The sequence below is a fragment of the Halyomorpha halys genome, unplaced genomic scaffold, assembly GCF_000696795.3.
Source record: "Halyomorpha halys isolate HHAL.00 unplaced genomic scaffold, Hhal_1.1 Scaffold971.1, whole genome shotgun sequence".
NCBI lineage: Eukaryota > Metazoa > Arthropoda > Insecta > Hemiptera > Pentatomidae > Halyomorpha > Halyomorpha halys.
Genome location: NW_027108333.1, coordinates 101,797 through 122,238, shown reverse-complemented (window position 1 = coordinate 122,238; position 20,442 = coordinate 101,797). Strand labels below are relative to the sequence as shown.

The 20,442-nt window shown below is 28.8% G+C and overlaps 1 protein-coding gene across 2 annotated transcripts in view; it reads left to right on the top strand.

The window, feature by feature from the left end:
• The window catches only part of Cnot4 (CCR4-NOT transcription complex subunit 4), a 37,191-nt gene that overhangs the window by 12,655 nt on the left and 4,094 nt on the right, over window positions 1-20,442 (top strand). For both annotated transcript variants that reach the window (XM_014431415.2, XM_014431416.3), the window contains exons 9-13: window positions 4,372-4,715; window positions 13,408-13,529; window positions 14,331-14,458; window positions 17,543-17,676; window positions 19,680-19,745. In XM_014431415.2, the coding sequence (XP_014286901.1) occupies window positions 4,372-4,715; window positions 13,408-13,529; window positions 14,331-14,458; window positions 17,543-17,676; window positions 19,680-19,745 (794 nt within the window). The remainder of the gene's footprint in view (window positions 1-4,371; window positions 4,716-13,407; window positions 13,530-14,330; window positions 14,459-17,542; window positions 17,677-19,679; window positions 19,746-20,442) is intronic.

Genomic DNA, 20,442 nt, shown 5'->3' with positions numbered 1-20,442 from the left:
ACATTAGGATTAAATTTCTGTATACTTTAATTTCTTGTTTGAGATTTCTTTTTTTTTTTTTATCAATTATTATAAAAAATATCCAAATAGTCTCACACTGTTTATTTTCTTGACCTATTTTTATCCACTGTTTTACTAATTTCAATTTTATTCAATGTTATCAATCACCTCGTACCAGGTTTGGCATATTTTCAGTAATTTCCAATTTTATTTTATTTGTTTATTCATTTTAGTATTTAAAAACCTACTAAATTTAACTATACATTATTTATCTTATATATAAATATTTTGGTCACACATTAATTTTGCTTAAAATTTCAGCATAATGTCAGTTTTTTAAGTTTTAAGTTTTTTGTTTCTGATTTGAAATTAACCATATAATTAATATTTTCTGATATATAAATAGCATCTAGCATTTTTCTTTTGAAGGTGTTATTTTCTTATGGAAACCATTGTATTTTGAAAATTAGAACTATATTTATTTTTGAATATATGTTGTACTAATGCGTTTTTATTTGGTTCTTAACTTTAAATCATTACTATTGCTGCTATATTCTTTCTCTTAATATTATTTATGTCGTATTATAACATTGTACTTCATATCTATGGAAGGGATGACAAGAATAGTGATTTAAAATTACATTTCTGCTGATTTCCTTTTCGGTCCATTCTGTTATTAAGCTCTATTTCCTTGCCTAATCATCAACATATCCAATAATCTCAATTTCACCTCTTGCTCCAAGTCCATTGTGAAATTTAATCTTTCATGGTAACTATTTAATGCTTCTAGTAATTTATTAATATCATTCTTTTTTTTAAATGCAAAATATGTCTGAACATAATCTTCACATTTATGCCGGATTTAATGAGAGCATTTTTAACCAAATCATTTAAAACCAATAATTGGTAAGGTTATAATAGATAGTAGAAATTGAATAAAATTAAAATGAGTAAAATAGTGGTTTAAAAAGATACTAATAGACTAAGATATGTTTTAACAAAGGCAAAATAGCCTGGAACCTTTTAATGACATTGCTAGCTGGGTTATTATAAATAATATATCCTTGCGAATGGCCGAAACGTAGGAGTTATAAGAAAATAAACATGTTGACATTATATTGATATTTTTTATTATAATTGATAAGGATTAAATCATTTCATAATTAAGTGTGCCTTTATTCATATTTATGGATATATCATAATTTGAAGATTTTATAAAATGAATTAAAATCAAACATTGAATTTGTTTCATGATTCTAGCTAATTAATTATGTAAATAATAATGGAACAAGGAAATAGGGAGGGAGAGGTTAATTCTATTTAATTAACCGATTTATGATTAGTGAGAGTGGAGATGTCAGGTTGAAAAATGTACTTTATATTCGTCTCTGAAGGTTGTTTTTTTTTTTATATCTTATTTACAAGACAATTTTTCATGTTCCTAAAGAGCTTTTTTGGCTCCTTTGGTTAAACCCAAATATTCCGTGTTAAAATCAACTCAAACAAAATTTTTTTGTAACAGTTTAATAATAATTTGTTTATGAATTTATATTTTGCAAAAAACCTTCAAAATAAGGAAAATCAAACGCACGATAGCATAAGTATTTTTGTACCTCGAGTTATTTCTGTGAATTTAAAATTATTGATAAAGCTTAAAAAACACAATGTCTCAAAAAGATCGGTTGGTTCCTTATTGCATAATAGTCAGAGTTGGGGAAACAACATTAGCTATTAGTTTCAACTTAGGTAATTTTTACCCATCTCTGATACTAGTGCAGTTGATGGCCTGTTATGTGATTGTAAGAATTTTAAAGTATTCTTTTAAAGGCATTTTGTCTTATGAATTACTTCCTCTAATATGTTGGCTCGATATTTTCTTTTCCTTTCTGGCAGTCTTCTTTCTCTTCTTCAGCAGCAGCATCTTTGTACTGATTTGTTTTTTAATTAAATTAATTTATTGACACTTTTCTCTAACTATGTACAACTTTTTGCAATAATTGCTAGATTGTACATTATTAGTAAATTTTGTGGAACATTTCTCTTTTTCTCCTTAGCAATTTATTTTAAGATGTGATAATGACTGCTCTCTTACTTAAATTACAAAACTTTTTCATAAATACACTTTTGCTAACAGATTAAATGAAATGGTTGAAATACACTAGGCTAAAGTGTGAGATAATCAAGATTAAATGAAATGGTTGAAATACATTAGGCTAAAGTGTGAGATAATCAAGATTAAATGAAATGGTTGAAATACACTAGGCCAAAGTGTGAGATAATCTCTTAAGTTATGTTGCCTCATGCCATTTTTATTCCTTCTATTCTTTATGGTACTATACTGCAACACTACTTACAGACACTTTTTCTCTTTTCAATTTATTATATGATTTGGGTTCAATTAATCTCCCTATCTCTGTAGCCTTGCTTACTAGGTACTAATAAAAGGAATGGCATTTCTTTTAACTTAGAATACTGCAGAGGGTAGGTAATTGTTTTTACAGGTAACAGACATAGGCCTAACTATAATTACTTGGTCTTTAGAAATTACCTCAATTTATTTAGAATGGATTTTATTTTCCCCACAGACCCACATTTCACTTTGCAGGTGTTTACATTTAAAAAAAAAAAATTAGCTAAAATATGTCCCTCCCTTATTTCCATAATTATTTTATATTTATTTTTTGTTTTTTCTATGATCTTAATAACAATATTTTAAAATGGAATTCTAAATTTTCACAGCTGATCTTATAGGTATTCTAGTTTAAGTAACAATTTGCTTTTCCTAACTTTCATTGAATGTTACTTTCTGCTTGCTCTACTTTTTCTTTTATTGGAAAAAAATTGCATAAAAAATAAAAAGTTTATTTTGATATAAGATCAGAAGTTGATTGATATATTACATCGTTAAATACTTCAATTTGGAGATATTTAGATTTTAATTGTATATTGTATTTGTATAGTATTTATTAGTGACTGTTACCATTTGTAAAAATTTATTTGATGTATTGGGGATCGAACCAATGGGTTCCTTTGACATAATTATTATCAATTTTTTTAAGTTTTGTATATATATAAAACAAGGGGTTGTTTCATTTTGTTTAATTTTTCGATATCATTAAATAATCTTCAGATAGGTTTTTGACTAAGAGCTAGGCTGAGTTAGCTTAAATAGTAAGTATCTGTTTTTACTTATCATTGTGTATGCCGCAAACTAACAAAGCTAAACTAAAGAAACTAAGTAATATATTGGTCAGGTGTGCACAGCGGACTGGCACTAGATGAGTTAGGTAACACCCTCCAATGATCTTTCCACCTCTGTCAGTCATTTTTGTTGATTGTTTAGCATCTCGTGTGTTTACATATAATTAATAACATTTTATAAAACTGTAGTCTTAAAAACAATATACTGTGAGTAAAAATGTGTGTAGGGTTACGGAACTTTCTTGGATCCATTGAATGTGACTACTTAATCAACTTTTATCTGGTTTCCAATCTTTTTTTTTTAGGAATAAACCACTTTATATGGTGAGTGTTGAAATCAACTTTATTTTTCTACCATTTTCGTCCAAACTTCTATCCAAATTGACATAGGTATATGAACTAATTAGCATTACCTTAATTTTGTTTGGCTTACAACTTATTTCTAGCTACTACCAGCTTAGCTCTTGGTTAACGACCATTCTTACTGTTACAATGATACAAAAAAAACTTTAATGTTATCTTACTGATTATCTAGCAGCATTTTCTCAATTGATTGACTTCTGCTGTCATATTGTATTATTTTGATGATTAGTTACTATGGGTGTGATGATTACTATACTCTTTACAGTTGTACGATTTACTCTATACATCTGATAGATATTCTTAATTATTATTTTTTAATTAATGAAAGTTTGATGCATTATTTATTATGATTTTGTCAAAATTGATAAAAATGTGATTCCTTGAAAATGAATATCAAGATGATTAGTAAGCCTTTTCAATAGAGAAATAGTCTCAGAGTTTTGATGATGTATATTTTTCAAATTTATTTTGTTCTGTACTTAATAATTATTAAAGTAATTATTTTGATAATATATAAATTTTTATTATCCGATTTTTATGAAATATTTTTTCGATTTTTAATTTAACAGGAAAGAACTTGGTCCCTGTTCAAGAAATAGTGGGCATCAAACACGTATATTTACCCCTAGCACTTCAAGAGGTTTTAATAGTTACTGTGAGTCCCCAACCTTCTCCTACCCTTGAATGAATCCTTAGTCACAATGCATAATTACTCTTATTTCAGTTTTATTAAAGTAATTTTAATAAGAAAACTAAACTAATTATATGTATATTTCTTTCTTTTATTTTTTTCTTCTTTTTTTTTAGAAAACAGAAAGACGTGGGGAGTAGTTCAGCTAACCATATACAAGAAACTTTTGGTGATCTAAGCTCAGAAACTAATGGAATACTTCATAACAGTGATATATCTGACAATAAAAGTGAAGTGTATAATGAAGTTAGAAAAGAAGGTAGTGTTTATTTGGAACATAATGGCAGTGATGTTATTCAAAATCATCCTAACGAATTTATAAACCACAATGGAGACAACAGTTACAAAGACATTAGTGAATTCCCGTATTGTCGTAATTTTAATGCTGGTTACAGATCAAGAAATGGAGAAAGTTCAGCTCATTCACCAAATGTATTAAGACAAAATACACAACAAACAGGTACGAATACATTTTGCTGCAGGTCTACTGTGTACATTAAAAAATTTATTAAAAATTAAATTTTGGCTAATTTGTCTCTTGTATTTAAAAATTATTTCTAGTTCATTTTTTATTTTAACTCTATGATGACAACTAATTAGCTTTATTCTAACTTCTAAAAATTCATACTACGATATTTCTATATTTCAAACATGCTTCTAATCAATGTTTCTATTTTTAAATATTTATATATATAATCATAATATTTTGTATCAGAAACTGCCTCCAGAGGTGGTTAAGAAGCTATTGTAATTGGTATAAATGTTTGGTATTTTCCACCATTGTTCTGTGTGTTTATGTTACAATTTTTTCTTGAATGGGTGGACCAATTTTGTTATTTGTTTTTTTTTCTTTGTTGGGTTTTGGTCCTGGATGGCTGTGTATCAAAATGGGCAACCTGTGTGCAATAGCAAAAAAAAAATACTTTTAATAAACTAGTGCCAAATTGTTAAATTTTTTGACAGACTTGATGATTTTTTGCCTAAAGTTTTCTCCTCTGTGCCCTCTAATTTTACTTTCACTTACCTATTTATGAAATATATAGAAAGTATTAAGATCATGAAAAATTTCAAATTTGAGTTTTTAGTGGAAATAGATTCTTAAAGTCTCCTGATTCCAAATTACTGTCTTGCTAAATGGTATGTGTGTACAGACACACGCACTCACTATTTTGCATAAAAAGAAAATTTATACTGAACTCAAATGATGTATTTATGGTAAGAATAAGTCTGGGATGTTACTGCCACTTTTTCACTGAAGTCAACTTAGCCAAAGTACTGATTTATCATCGGTTTTTAACTGTTTTAAAATTTTATCGAGAACTAATGAATGATTTTATTTAAACTTGTTATTTTAATGTCCAATTAAATGAATTTTTGAAACGGCTTCCTCTGAAGTACTTATTTATTATTGATATAACTAATAGGAAGTCTGCTTTTCATTTTATAGATATAGTGATACATCTCTTCATAATATAATGATGGATAAATCATATTTTTATTGAACAAAACAATGTTTCCATTCATAATACACTTCTTATTCAATAACATCAACTTATTATTGATTTGTAACAGTTGTCTAAAAATTATGAAATATTTTTCCCTATAGTAGTTACCTTTAATTTTGTTCATTTAAAAAATAAACCAATTCCTCATTGTTCAATAGTTATAAAAAATGTATAAATATAAGCTTTGAATGAATTGATAATGCAAGGAGAAATATTTTCCCAGGTTGTCAACAAATTTCAAAAAATAAGATTAGTGTAATACCCATATATAATATAATATACTATTGAAAAGTTAAAGATATTTGAAAAATTAGTATCAGACATTTAAAAGTTATAGAAAACAAACCACCAGTATATATGTATTATTATGACCGGTCTGTTTCTATGTATATAGATTTTTTTTAGCAAACAGCCTAATTAATAATTTTGAAAGCTCAATTTAATCTATGAGATGTCATGATTGTAACTGTCATACAGCCAGTTACACCATGACTGAAAAGTTTCACTGTTAAAATGGGTCTTAATGTGATAGTAGCTTCACTGCCGCAATATGTTCTTCCAGTTATCGTGCTAGCCATACTACGAAAGTGAATGCTGTCATGGCAACTAACTTATAGTTTTCACACTATTGCAGTGAGAGCAACAGTTGCTAAATATATGGTTGACAGCATTTCAGTGATAATATAGATATCGGAGGAAATACATTTGTGCTGTTTGAGAAATTTATTTAATTATTACAAAGGCAAGAAATACTTAACTTTATACGTAAACTTTTTGGCTTAAGCCTTCTGTCACAAACTTAAAATTTACATAACTATTATCCTTTCTACTGTTTTTTATGGGTGTGAAATAAGGCCCTAAGGGTTTTTGAAAATAAAGTATTGTGTAAAATATTTGATGAGTAGAGAGAAGAGATAGAATTTAGAAGGCTAAACAAACCCTGTGAATATATTTCATGTTATACATTGTAGTGAATAAGATATAAGGCGTGTAAGGTTGTTGGGCTTAGTAATGAAGGGATCCCTAAAATGTCAATAAACACAGAACCGATGGATAAACATTAAAGGGGGAGCCGAAAAACAGGTGGGCGGGCAGATTACCTCTAGACTGATCTTGTAGATTTGGATTTGGATAGGCATCACTGGACAGATGTTGGTAGACGGCCATTAATCATATTGATATTGAACCTTTAGGCTCACTAAGCCTCAATTATTATTAAATGTATGTGAAACATTAACTATTATCTTCATCATAATGGCTTTATATATGTCTTCATTATTTATTTAAATGTGGATAAATTCTATAAGGTAGCACTATGCTACAGATTCCTTCACTTGAGAAAGTTGTCAGATTAATATTCAATTGTTTATAAAGATGGGTTGCATTCGTTTCTCCCCTTTTAATGTTTGACGATTGGTAGTGATTATTCAAATTAATAATTTGTATTTATTATATTTTTTGTTAATCCGGAAATTCAGTAACTTACACTCATTTAGGTTAAAGCATATATTTATCATGTATTCTTTTCCTTGATTAATGTATTATCTTTTGGAGTGGAGTAGCTCATCGAGTAAGGTTCTTGGCCTGGGTTCGAGACCCACTGTGGCAGATAATTACTTATTCTGTCGTATCAGCTTTGGATTGACCCTGGCATTGGAAGATCCTCCCAGGGCAAACCATTTACAATATCCTGTATTTTCACCTTAGAAAAACAATTCGCTTTTAGCCATTTTGACGTGGTGAAGAAAAAAAATAAATAATGAACATATGTTTCATATGAAAATTGTTTTATTCTAAATTTTAAAATACAGTGTTTATCAAGGTTAGTCTATTCATTTATTGTTTTAAATAGTGATTATAATACTCACCTGGGAATATTAAATAATCAATAGAGGTTAATTAATTCTGGAGATAAATTGAAGATATTTGATTGTTAAAACCATATTACTAAATATAAATATGCAAATATTATTTCCTTATTTGCTTCCTCGACATGTCAAGATAGGAAAAGTCTTTTCATTTTTCAATGAACATTTTTGTATAGATCAATATTTACCTACTTATTATTAAAAAAATATTCTCGAACACCCAAATTATAATAACCCTTTTTAATTTTTTTATTATATGATCAATTTTACCATTCACCCTTCCATTGAAAATGATCTGAGATAAGGAGCTGCAGACCAAAATGCATTTTGTCTATCTACAGACAAAATTACTTTTGATCCAGAACAAAATTCACATTGGATGAATGTAATTCATTTTTCAGTGTATAAGAACTTTATAGCCCTATGAAATAGTAAAAAGTCATAATATGATCCAAAACATATCAAATTTAAATTTCTTGTCAAAAATAATTCTACATTAAAAAATGTCAGATGATGTTCTAAATATATTTTTTATCTGGAGTTTCTCCAAACCTTTATTTCAAGAAAACAAAACTTCATGAAGACTAAACGTTTACTGTAATCTTATCATTAGTTTCTATTAAACTTCTTAGTATGATGTTTTATTTGTTTATTGAGATCTTAAATTGGTTCCATTACATATAAATGAACAAACCGTCCTGAGATTATTGACTAAGACAACCCTTCTTACTTAGTTTTATAGAGTTTGGTGGTTTAAATTATTTGTTTACATTTATTTTTTATTATTCTATTGGAATGGAATGCTTTTATCTAATGTTGATTGCTTCTTGTTTTATTTTTTCCTTGATAGAATATCCTGTTTTATTAGTTCCCTACTGGGAGTTTCAGCAATAACGAGGCCTTACTGTGTCGACATATGCCACTTTTGCTTTTAAGGTTCATTTTATTTATTCATTACATGTTATATTTATTTATTAAGAACAATAAAAAGAGTGTATTATGTGGTGAAACTGTGCTAGGTGCTGCTCCTTGTTTTCTACTGAATTGCATAGCTAGTTTTCCTGGTACTTTGCTCCAGTCTCCATCGACCATCGTTGTTATAGCCCCTCTGGTCCACTGCATTTTTCCTCCACATAGTAAAAAAAATTCTTAATCTAAATTATCCTAAGAGATACTATCTGAGATCCTGATGATGGGTTACAACATGAAACATAGGCTATGCCAGACAACTAATAAAAAATGCTTTAATAAAAATGAAAAAAATTTATTTTTTTTCAACTAATAAAAAATGCTTTAATAAAAATGAAAAAAATTTATTTTTTTAAAAATAAATAATTTAAATTCTATCCATTATAGTCTCAAAACCTTTTATTTCTCTTATAAGTCTGACGTTTCGGCCAATCCGGCCATCTTCAGGGATAATCTACTATTTTGATGGGAGTCAAAGTCAGAGCCGTTTGTATTGGGAGGAGTTAGACCTGAAGATGGCCGAAACGTCGGACTTATAAGAGAAATAAATGGTTTTGAGACTATAGTGGATAGAATTTAAATTATTTATTTTTAAAAAAATTTACCAGTCTCAAGAAAATGTTAAGATTATAAATTAAAAAAATTTTACTTTATTGCAAAAAATATACTTCTTCTTTTACTGGCGCAATAGGCAGGCTGCCCTTGGCCTGCTCAACGGCTGCCAACCATCTTTCTCTATCTTCTGTAAGGGTAACTGGGATCCTAAGTTGTCGCAGATCCCGCCTCACAGCATCCCTCCACGTTGCCGCACACCATCAGGAACGTAACTTTACAGTTTATGTGCCACTCTTTCCTCGCTCATCCTCATTACATGGCCAAGCCATTTAAGCCTCTTTATTCTTATGTACGGGGAGATGCTACTCAAAACATATTCGACAAAAAATATACAGTTTTGTATAAATAAAACATATTTTTTTCAGAATATTTATTGTTGGAATCTCCAAAATTTAAACTTGATTTTATAGTCTAAAAAGTGATAGAACAAACATTATGTGCGTCTGAGTTTGCTCGGCTTCAATTAATAGCATTCAATAGGATAATACTTTAAATTTAATTTAAATTAGTTTTGGGGTACATTTTCAACTACCAATCGTTAATCTAAAATTCACATATCATTTTATAGGCATTTCAGCATAACTATAATTATTAACCAATAGTATATGTATTTTAATATTTGTTATGGATTGCTCTGTTCACAATGGTACCAAGACAAAAATTTTAAAGGAATTATTTGAGGTTAGGTATTTGCAGAGATAGGGCACCATGTTATGTTAGTAAACTGGTTTTACCTTTGATTTTAAGATGACAATTCCTTTCTAAAATCCATCGTTTTCCACCCAGTTTTTAGGCCTCTTTAAAGGTTGGAACCCTATAAAATCTTACTGTAGCAATTTAAAATATAACATAGGAATATAAATTGTAATTTCCTCATATTTATTTTAATGTGGGATTGCCTTTTATAAAAACAATAAAACAAAAACTTAATTTAAAAAATAAAAACTTAGTTGAAAGTTATAGTTGAAAAACTTTTCAATGTTTTTTTTCTTTTTTTGGCTTCTCATATTTACCAAAAAAACTTGTTGGACTCCCAAACACATATAGTAAGGTAGTTAAAACAAATGTATAAAAAAACAAAGAATTTTCCAACTGAAGACCAACAATATTGAACCTATTATGCTAAAGATAAATTTTTCAGTGAAAAACGCACATACTACAAAGAAATGATAGAAATATGAATTTTAGGTAATCTTCTCATCTTTATTTTAATATATATTACTTTTTGTATAAAATGCTATCTTTGCAAGTCATATGCTAAAAAAAAAAAATAATCGTGTGATTCTCATGATTGCCAGCAAAACTAATGTTGGACAACTTCAGATTTGTGTTCAGAGACCCCTCAAAAAAAAAAATAATAAAAAAAAAATTAAGCTACACTAAAGATGTTACATGAGAACTTTCCACTTTTACCGTTTTTTGACACCATTTGAAGGACTTTAAATAAATGAATAAAGTATTTATCTCTGTGGCATGAAATTCCTCCCATCATTTAATATCACAACTTTCAATCCGAATTTATACGGCTTCAAGGCCCATATAGATCTGAAAGGGGCACTTCTCTGGATACCTGAGAAGCTGTTCATCTACAGTCCTGTATTCGAATGATGTATGTATTGATGAACAATTAAAGATGAAAATGTCCCACAGAACGAATATTTATGAATTTATCATTTACTCTCTTTTCGCTTCTTGTGCTTCATTCTTGAAATCTAAGACAGCAACACAAGAATTGGATTGCATACTCATTGTAGCTAAATAGCTGAGCCGAATCTTGGGGCTTCCTGGAACATCTTCTTCGCCTATTCTTGGAAACTGAATCTTCCACCGATTTCTCCTCCATCAGAAAGTCATCTAAACCATCATCTTCCCTGTCAATAATTTCATGCACGAGTTTATATATTGAAAAAGTAGTATCTATCCTGGTGAACACTGTTAAGCCTTGAATTTGTTTGAAAGAATGATCAATTGAGGCATTCGGTCGTGAAGCATGGTAACTGGAATTTTTCATGGATATTAGTTTTTAGCATCATCGATTTTTTTAAGGCTGGTTACATAAATAGTTAAAAGAAACTTTAGGAAATTAGTTTTTTTGAAGACAATAATATTGATATTAACTTACAGCAACTACTGGTTGAAGGTAAAAATATTGTAATTAACAACAATTTAACTTCACTTAAGTTTTCATTTAGTTATCATGTTTTACAGTCATTGCAGTTAACATGTTTTATAAAACATCAATTCAGTTATAACTGAACATATGAAATTTTTTTATTTGACAACCTTTTTTTTAATTGATGTTTTTCTGAAAAACCTTTTAGTTTAAGTTTATCTAATATAAATAGAAGGCTTAATAAGCATGTGTATTCTACTCCCTGTGAATTTCTCATGTGACCATTATTTTAATTTTTTTTTATATAGTCAAATTATGACAAACCACTTAGTTTAAAGAAAATTATAATTATATAATAAACCTATCACTGAATTAGAAAAGGAAGTTCATTTCTGACCTCATTGACATTTTTAATACAGTGCACACCAATGATATTGATTTATAGTGTGGTTTAAAGGGCAGCAGAAGAAAAGTCGTAATTAGCATTAGTTGATTAATTTAATAGAAAGTTTAGTTTTAAAAAACATTTAATTGAACTTTGGATTATTTTTTATATAAATGATTAAAATTTACTTAGATTGTTATTAATTTAAAAACAGGAGTGAACTATCTTCAAAATTGCCCTAATTTTCATATAACCTATTAAGATCAAAAATAACAGTATGCAATACAACATAGAGCTCAAATAACTTTTTGTTCTCTTATTAATTTTTTAGAGGGACTTAAAAAACTTAGCCGCCGACCTTATATGGAACCTGTGGTGTTAGGCAGTTTTTATAATATTCTCTATCTGATTAATCCTGTAGTAAATTCATTGGTCGTCTGGTCTTAATAAGAAGAAAACTGAAGATAACAATTGTTTAACTTTTAAAATCTGTGGTCTTCAGTTTCAAGATTATAGAATGCAAAAATCTCAGTGGATCAACCAATGTATTGTTTTGGATATAACTATTAAATTAGCTTATTTTGATCCAAAAATGTAACATTTCATTACGTAATAATTACTTTATGAAATGTTTAAAAGCTAAAACAGTGTATGATTAGATGAAATATTGAGATCGTGAATAATTTCGAATCTTAAGTTTTTAGCAGAAATATAAATTTCAAGGTCTACTGCGTCTTAGTAAACAATTCTTACAAAATGCGTTATGTATGTGGACAATCTTGCTTCAAAAAGTTATGATGTATGAAACAAAAACTTCGTTTTCTATATGCTTGGCATAATGTAAAGACTTTTTCGCCTTAACCGACATACCGGAAGTATCATTCTATATAACCTATTTTGCCATTTTCTCAAAAACTATTAAGGGATCGAACTTACCGGTTAATGAAATGTTTAATAAGGAAAGTAATATAATCGTGCTTAATTTTGAATTCGAGGTTCAACGGAAATACACGTTTTGAGGTACCTTGCGTCGAAATAACCAAGCCTAACTCAGTATGAAACTGAAAATACATATTTAGGGCATATGTATCCCTGTGATGATGTTATATCAGCTGTTTCTAGTCTACCAACCGGAAGTTCCATTTAATAAAATCGATTTTTTTTAAATGGCTCTTAATTTTGATCAAATTAAATGTCCGATCAAGTGATCTTTGATATCAGCTAGGCCTTGTCCTTATCCAGTAGATAATAAATAGGGCAGGGCTTAAATGCAGAATAAAAAAAAATAAAGATCCAGAATATTTTTTATTTGAAATGAATAACCAGTTATCATTGTTAGGTGTATTAAACATTATAATACTCAACATTACATTTGTCATTTCATTTTAAAATTGGAAATGATAATGTCGAATAATATGAAAGTGGAAATTGATTTGAGAGGAAGAAAATTAATAATATTCCATACATTAGTAATACTTGCCTTCATTAATGGTACATATTCCTGTCAATGTATTTAGAAGCTGTATGTATGTTTTTGTACTTTAAAAGCTTTTATGTAATAACTTATATTTTGGATAGTAATGATGTCATGAACCTACCATAATCAATTGAAAATAGTTATTTTAATTTTGTACTAATGAGTCTTAATTCATTTATTATATGTTCGTAATATACATTTGATTTGAATTCTGTTTTAGTTACCAATTGGCATTTAAATGGTTTAACAACTCAACCGCCTGATGTAATACCAAATCCAACCTCATCTGAAAATTGGCAACACACATTCAATGGATATAGTAAAGGCCACAATGAAGACCATGTAAGCTTTATTTCTATTAAATATTTTAGTTGCATTTTTCTTATATTCTTTATTATGTTAGAACAGTGGTTCTAAAAACTTTTTCAAGTTCAGTAAAAAGGTCATAATGTTTTACTGACATACCTGAAAAGTAGAAAGGGGGGATTTAAATTTTCTTTACATACTCAAAGCATTCTATCTGATTTTGACAATATTTAAGGTTCGCTAAGCTTTTATTATTTCTAAGGTTATAAAGAAGGTTTAAATCAAGGAGTTATGTATCCTTGGCTATGCTGATTATTTGGAACTGTTCGATAAATAGACATAAACTATTGAAGTAAATTATATTGTTGATGGAACATGGTAAAAAATTATTTACAGAATAGATATTAAACAAAATATATGGTTTGGTATAGGAATAGTGATAATACAATGATATAGATATATTGCCCCGTGTTTCAAGAACCCAGTATCTTACGAAAGTCATTTGTGGGATTCGAACATCACTGGGATTAAAAATACACAAACAAATTACAAAACAATTCTTTAGTTTAAATTAGTTATAAAACAGTGAATTCAATATTATTAATGTAGTATATTTTATGCCTATTAAATTGTTAACTTATTACAAATGCAATAACTTGTTACTTTTTCGATTAGTTAGATACTTTGTTCTTCCTGATTAGGGCAGTATAATAGGGATTACTTTTGATTACATTGAGGAGCTCGACTATCCTAAGCCCATTCATATTTTTTAAATAACTTAATTTTGTTATTATTTTTTTTTAATACTTATTAATTTACTTAATATTATTTGTCTAGCATTGTGTTAGAGATGACGATCTTGGGTTTGATCCGTTTCATGAAACACAGAAAGCATTAGAAGAAATGATAGAAAAAGAAGAACAGCATGGGTATCAGCCTAAGCTTCGAATGCATCACAACAATAGGTAATTTAAAATATCTATGTTTAATTTTTCCTTTCTTTTTTTTTCTAATTTATGACTTTATGGACAGTGAAACTTATCGTGCACCATCATCCTAATTGTAATGAGCAACTTACAGCTTTTGATTAGAAGATTCTATGAACATACTTAAGCTTAATAGATTGATAAATTTGCACTGTTTTGCAGTCCATGTCAAATAGTGTGAACCTCAAACCTACAAATCAGTCACACCAACAGACAATGTGATATGTCATTTCATCCTCAGTGCTACAGAATCTGTTTATAAGTGATTCTGTAATTTTTAGGTTGAATGTATATTTATTAACTTTTATAGTACCCATTGTAGATCACTCTGATTTTCCTCAGAGTGACCTTGTCCAATTGAAGTTTTACTTCGGTTGTCACAGGGTCTATTTAGGAACAGCTTAAAGTGTAGTTATCTTTTATTTATCCAATATAGTTTAACTTTGAAGCTGTAAGTTGTCTTTATTCTACTGTGCGTAACTAAGGCTTATACCTCACTTGGGCTCCAGAGTTATGTGAGTGTTTTTAGAACCATTTCTGGCTATTATGTAAGGATTCTCATTTCCTGGTATGGTACAATGTTCTTGTGCCTATTCAATGCTAACTTTATTGTCACATGAGGGTTTGTTCAGTATTGCATTTCAGTGATCAAAAACACTTGATCAAGTGTTTGTTGAGGCCCTTATTGCTGCCTGGCTGTGTGTGTAGATTGTTATATCTTTACCAGCCAGCCCTTTCCTCTAATAGAGTGCTGGTGCAATAACTAATAGCAAGTATTTTTGATTAAAATACTGAAGTACAATTCCCTTCAGAAATAGATATTCCCTTTTGTAATAAGGCCATCCGTATAGTAATTAATGATGTTATTTGGTCTTTGCCTTGTATATTTTAATATTAAGTTTAGTGTCTCTAAATTCCCTGTCCTCCTCAATCTGCTGAGTAATTTTCCCATGGCCTGCTAGTTAGCATCAGGATTTGGGATTTGGTTTCTTGTTTGTTGGTTCTTGTTCTTATCTTATACATAATATTTTAGGCTTGTGCTTCAATCTCCAGTCTAAGCTTAACTTCCATTATAGATGTTGGAGTAATACTCATGGGATCTATGGGAACATTTATTGTTTTATATCTATTCAGGAGATTCCTAGATGTACCCATGTTGGCTTCATGCTACCAAACTTAAGAGCTGATATGTTTTTTATATAAAAGTTTTCAGTTTTATTATCTTCATTAATTAATTGGCCAGTAGTTTTGTGATAATGTCAGAATCTGAATAATTATTTTTACTTTTTTCAAGTAGCTGTGAGAAAATATTAAGAAAAAACTTTAAATTACATTTTCCTTTGAAGAAATTCTATAAATTATTAGCAAATTTAATTCCTCCAGACAATTCATTAGTTTCTTACATGTCAATTTACATGATTTAGTATTTTGGGATCGTACCCCCATGATGCTAAAAATGCATTCCTGGATTCAATTTTTCTGCTGTATTTCGCAATTATTAATATTAAATTAACATCTTGCAATCTTTCCCATGATGATATTAAAATCAATTTGTAGTACAATAATAATACTTTGCTTTAGTATTTTTGTTTTTCATATTTTTCACTCCAATTTGTCATTATCTATCAGTACTATTTCATCAATTAGATTAACAATATAGTGTTAAAACATTAGTTAATATATGTCTATCTTTACTTTTTGACTTACTGAGCTGTTCGTTTTTGTCCTTTGATACTGTTTTTTTTTAAGTTTATAGTCATTCTTCTATTTATTTCCTACATATTTATTAATTAGTTCTATTTTTATTATTTCAAGCTATCCCTCTTAAAATTATTAATTTCACATTGATGATGTTTGAGAATATGTCTCCTCTTTTTTTTCTTTTTCTTTTTTTTTTTTTGTGTCAAATTACATATTTTATGAGAAGATGGTGCAGTGGTGGTGGCGGTGGTGCAGTCAGTGAATAAAACAAATAAGTTTAAAAAGTTATTTATTAGTGTCAATGTTTATAAACTATATTTTATGTTTGTTAATAATCTATATGGGTGACTAATTAAGTTACTAATATTTTGAGATAACCAAAACATTTAGTTAATTATAATCATAAAATTATAATTAACTAAAACCAAAAATTATAGAGTCATAACAAACACAAAAGACCAGGTAGGTAAGCAAAATATAAAATAGTGAACTTTATAGTCAAACATTAGAAAAAAAAAACAGAAAACTTGGCGCAGCTCACAGTAATTGTAAAAAGTAAAAATGCAAGAGCACAAAGTAGCGCAACACGTCTAAACTATAAACTAGGTCATAAATTTGATTTTAAAAATTTGAGATTCTAGACTAAGAGAACTTATTACTTGGATTATGTTAAAAATACAAAAACCTTAAAAGTGATGTACTATATGAAAAATATAAAAATGTTTAGAACTTAATATCCACTGTAGAAGTGTTATTAAGAAACTTGAAATATAAGAAATAGATAAAAGTATTTTTTAAGTAGTAGAAATATTTTGATTATGGCAAGGAATGTGAAGTTAAGAGTTGGAAGAGAGTGGTTTGGAATAATAAACATTTGACACTCTAATTAACCATATATGTAGAAGGTAATGAGAAGAATTATAATAAACTTAAAAAAAAAAACAGGTTCTATGGGACAATTCTAGGATTACTGATCCTCCTATACCCACCCAAGTTTTAATATTTTTAATCTAATTGACAATTGTAAGATAGAGTTAATATTTAAAATACTCATAAAATAATTGTGTTATTTATTATTTTAATATTCTAGGAAAAACCAATACTAATTAATTATTGATTGAATAACCTTAATAACTGTGGTGAACTGCAAAAAAATTGTATTTTGATGGTAGGGATAAGACCTCAAGACATTAAAAAGTGTAAATTAGCTTGTGAGTAAGAAACTTATAAATCACAGAAAGAAAGTCAAAATGTGCTTATGATTTAAAGGTTTAGTATGCCTAATTAGTTTATAGCTAGCTGTTAATTCTTGTTCTTTATATGTTTTGACTTACTATTTGTAACTGTATTTTATTTGTATAGGTTGAACAATTGTACAAAACTGCTGGAAGGTTTGCGAATTGGAACAACTGTGCCTCATTCCCGACCCCCACCACCAGGCTTCACATCGACACCCAACCATATGAATGCGTTTGGCCTTGGTATTCCACGTACAGGTAAATATAGTGAGAAGTAGTTCATATCTTTAAATGGTCTCTTTGCCATTCATGACAAGTTAATTCAATAACTATTTGTATTTAAATAAGAATATGATGATACACATTACGTAATACAGAGGTTGATGTACTGAGGGGAAGAAGGGGGAACGGTCTTTTCCCACTGGACATAATAAGCTTTTTCCTCTTGTAACATACTGTGAAAGCTTGATTGGGCTATCTGGCCATCCTGAATTACACATATTAGATGATTGTGTTATCTGACTTAAGACAACACTACAAGTTCATAATCTTCTCAATGGAAACCATTGTTAACAAGCAAGTATTATCACCTATTGATAATACTCGACCTAACAAGGAAGTATTATAACCTAATGATGTATGACGATATTACTCTTATATGCTTTGGTTTATTGGCAAAAAAAATATCTTGGGATTAAATAAATCTCCAGATATGTCAACAGCTTCCCCAGCTCATTTCTTGAAGCACTACTAACTACTTTTTGTTTTTTACTGAAACTGTAGATTATGATTAGTTTAATTTCCTCAATAATATTTAATTAGTTTAATGTTCTCAATAAACCTTTGTAATTAACCAAGACTATAGATAAATTACTGTGCCATACGCCATTCTTGGCTTTTCTCTAATACTACAATTTTTTTTTTTTAAGGAGTCACATTTTTAATGGACATGGAGTCACAAGTGACTCCAGAATGACTCATGACTCACATCATAGTTATCCGGTATTTTTTTATCCCCAAATAGTGGCTAATTAGAGGTTTTAAATGTCCATGTCTCTGCTATTGTTATTCCTTCATGGAATCATTACGCATCTAAAAAAAAATAAATAAATAAATAAGTTTGTTTCTTCAAAATATAACCTTTTTCAGACCTTTACCTGAATGTTAATCTTTAAAAATTAATATATTAATAATAAAACATTGTGTAGCAATATGGAGCATTTCTCAAAGTATTAATGGTCCATAAATAACTCTTTAAAGTCCTTAATAAGGACAGAAGCAAGTGACATCTCTACATCGGAAAGTGTTAGGTCTAGAGAGTATTAGTGGAAGTGACAAAATTTCCCATCTTTGTGAGTTTCTGACTACTCCCAAAAGCATTATTATGAGGCAGTATGATATCCTTCCTATTAAATATCACTAGCCTGTATTCTTGGATTGCTATTTTTAAATTATCCAATTGCTGAGAGTATCTTTTTGTATAGTTTTTCATTCAGCTTTAACTGCTCATAATGAAATGTCCCACCATAGACACAGCATTCTCTTACTCAGGTTTAACATGAGTTTAAAGTTGGAGAGAGCTGGTTTTCCTGGTTCACAAATGCCCTTTTTCTTATATTTTAGTAGGTAATCCACTTTTCATCCAGTCCAAGAATAGTTCGATTTTGTTCCTTGCAAGCAGGTGTGTGTATACAATGACTTGATCATTCTTCTCAATAAAGTCATGTGGCTCCCATCTTGAGTATTTTCACCCTAATCATTGTTTACGATGACAAAAAAGGTTTTATTCCAACTTGACAGTATCATCGTCAATCAAAAATGATCGCCCAGATTGTGGCTTATTGGGAAGTTCATAATCACCCATTTCAAATTTTTCAAACCATCTTTAGCATATTCTATCAGAAATTGTACATTCGTCAAATACTTTTAATAAATTTCTACACACTTCTGTAGCATTTCTTCCTTATTAGAATTTGTACAAAATACAGTGGTGCGAATCATCTTTATTAGTAGCCATGAGTATATGATCGTGTCTTACTTGATACTAGCATGAATGAATCATCTTCGTTTTAAAGCAGACTAAACTTCCTGGTATATCTAACTTAACCTGTAAATATTATAATGAAGTAATTTTTTTTTAAGCTACCCATGAATCTCTTTCAAAAAGTATTTATTATTTTTTATTGTGCTGTTATAATTACTGTAGTCAGAAAATAATTTAAATTAACTCATATTATTTAATATGTAATTTCTTGTTTTAGGAAGTAAGATATTACCGTTTCTTCACCCGACAGTTGCCTTTCCACAACACACACCTCAACCCCCTGGTAAATTTTTAATTAATATAAAATTTTGTTATTTATATACTGTCATGAGAATTACTGAAGACAGTTAATATTTTATTTAGCCTAATATGTCTTTATTATAAATTAGTTTCCAGTGTAATCATTTTCCAAATTAACATTAAATCATGAATCAGATATATTAGTACATTTTGATTGGTTATTTAATACAATTCAGTATTAATTAAATTTTTTAAATAATTTAGTTTCCAACCGCCTTATTTAAGTTTCTTACTGGTAATGAGGTTTTATGAGAAATGAGGTTAAGGTTTTATGAGAATTTTTTAAAAAATAAATGCACCATCCACAAAAGGGTAGTGTTGCTGATAGAAACATAGATATTATCACTAAAGCTTGCACCACATTTGGTCTGTTTTAAAATGTACATCTTTAATAAGTTCATTAGGGATAGTAAGATCCATTATTGTCTTTATCATTTTTGTAGATTTTTATTACCTTTAAGTGCCAATAGTGTACTAAATTGAAAACCCTACTGTAGTAATCGTTGCTATGACTGAATTACATGGTTATTCTGATACTTAAGAGGCAGTACTAAATTCTTTACAACTTATTTACTTGATTGTGCATCGACTATTGTATGTCTCAGATGATTTTTCTTGATTATGAGAAGATGATTGTGGGTGCTGTCAGTAAAGAACACAAATAACTAAAGACTTATATA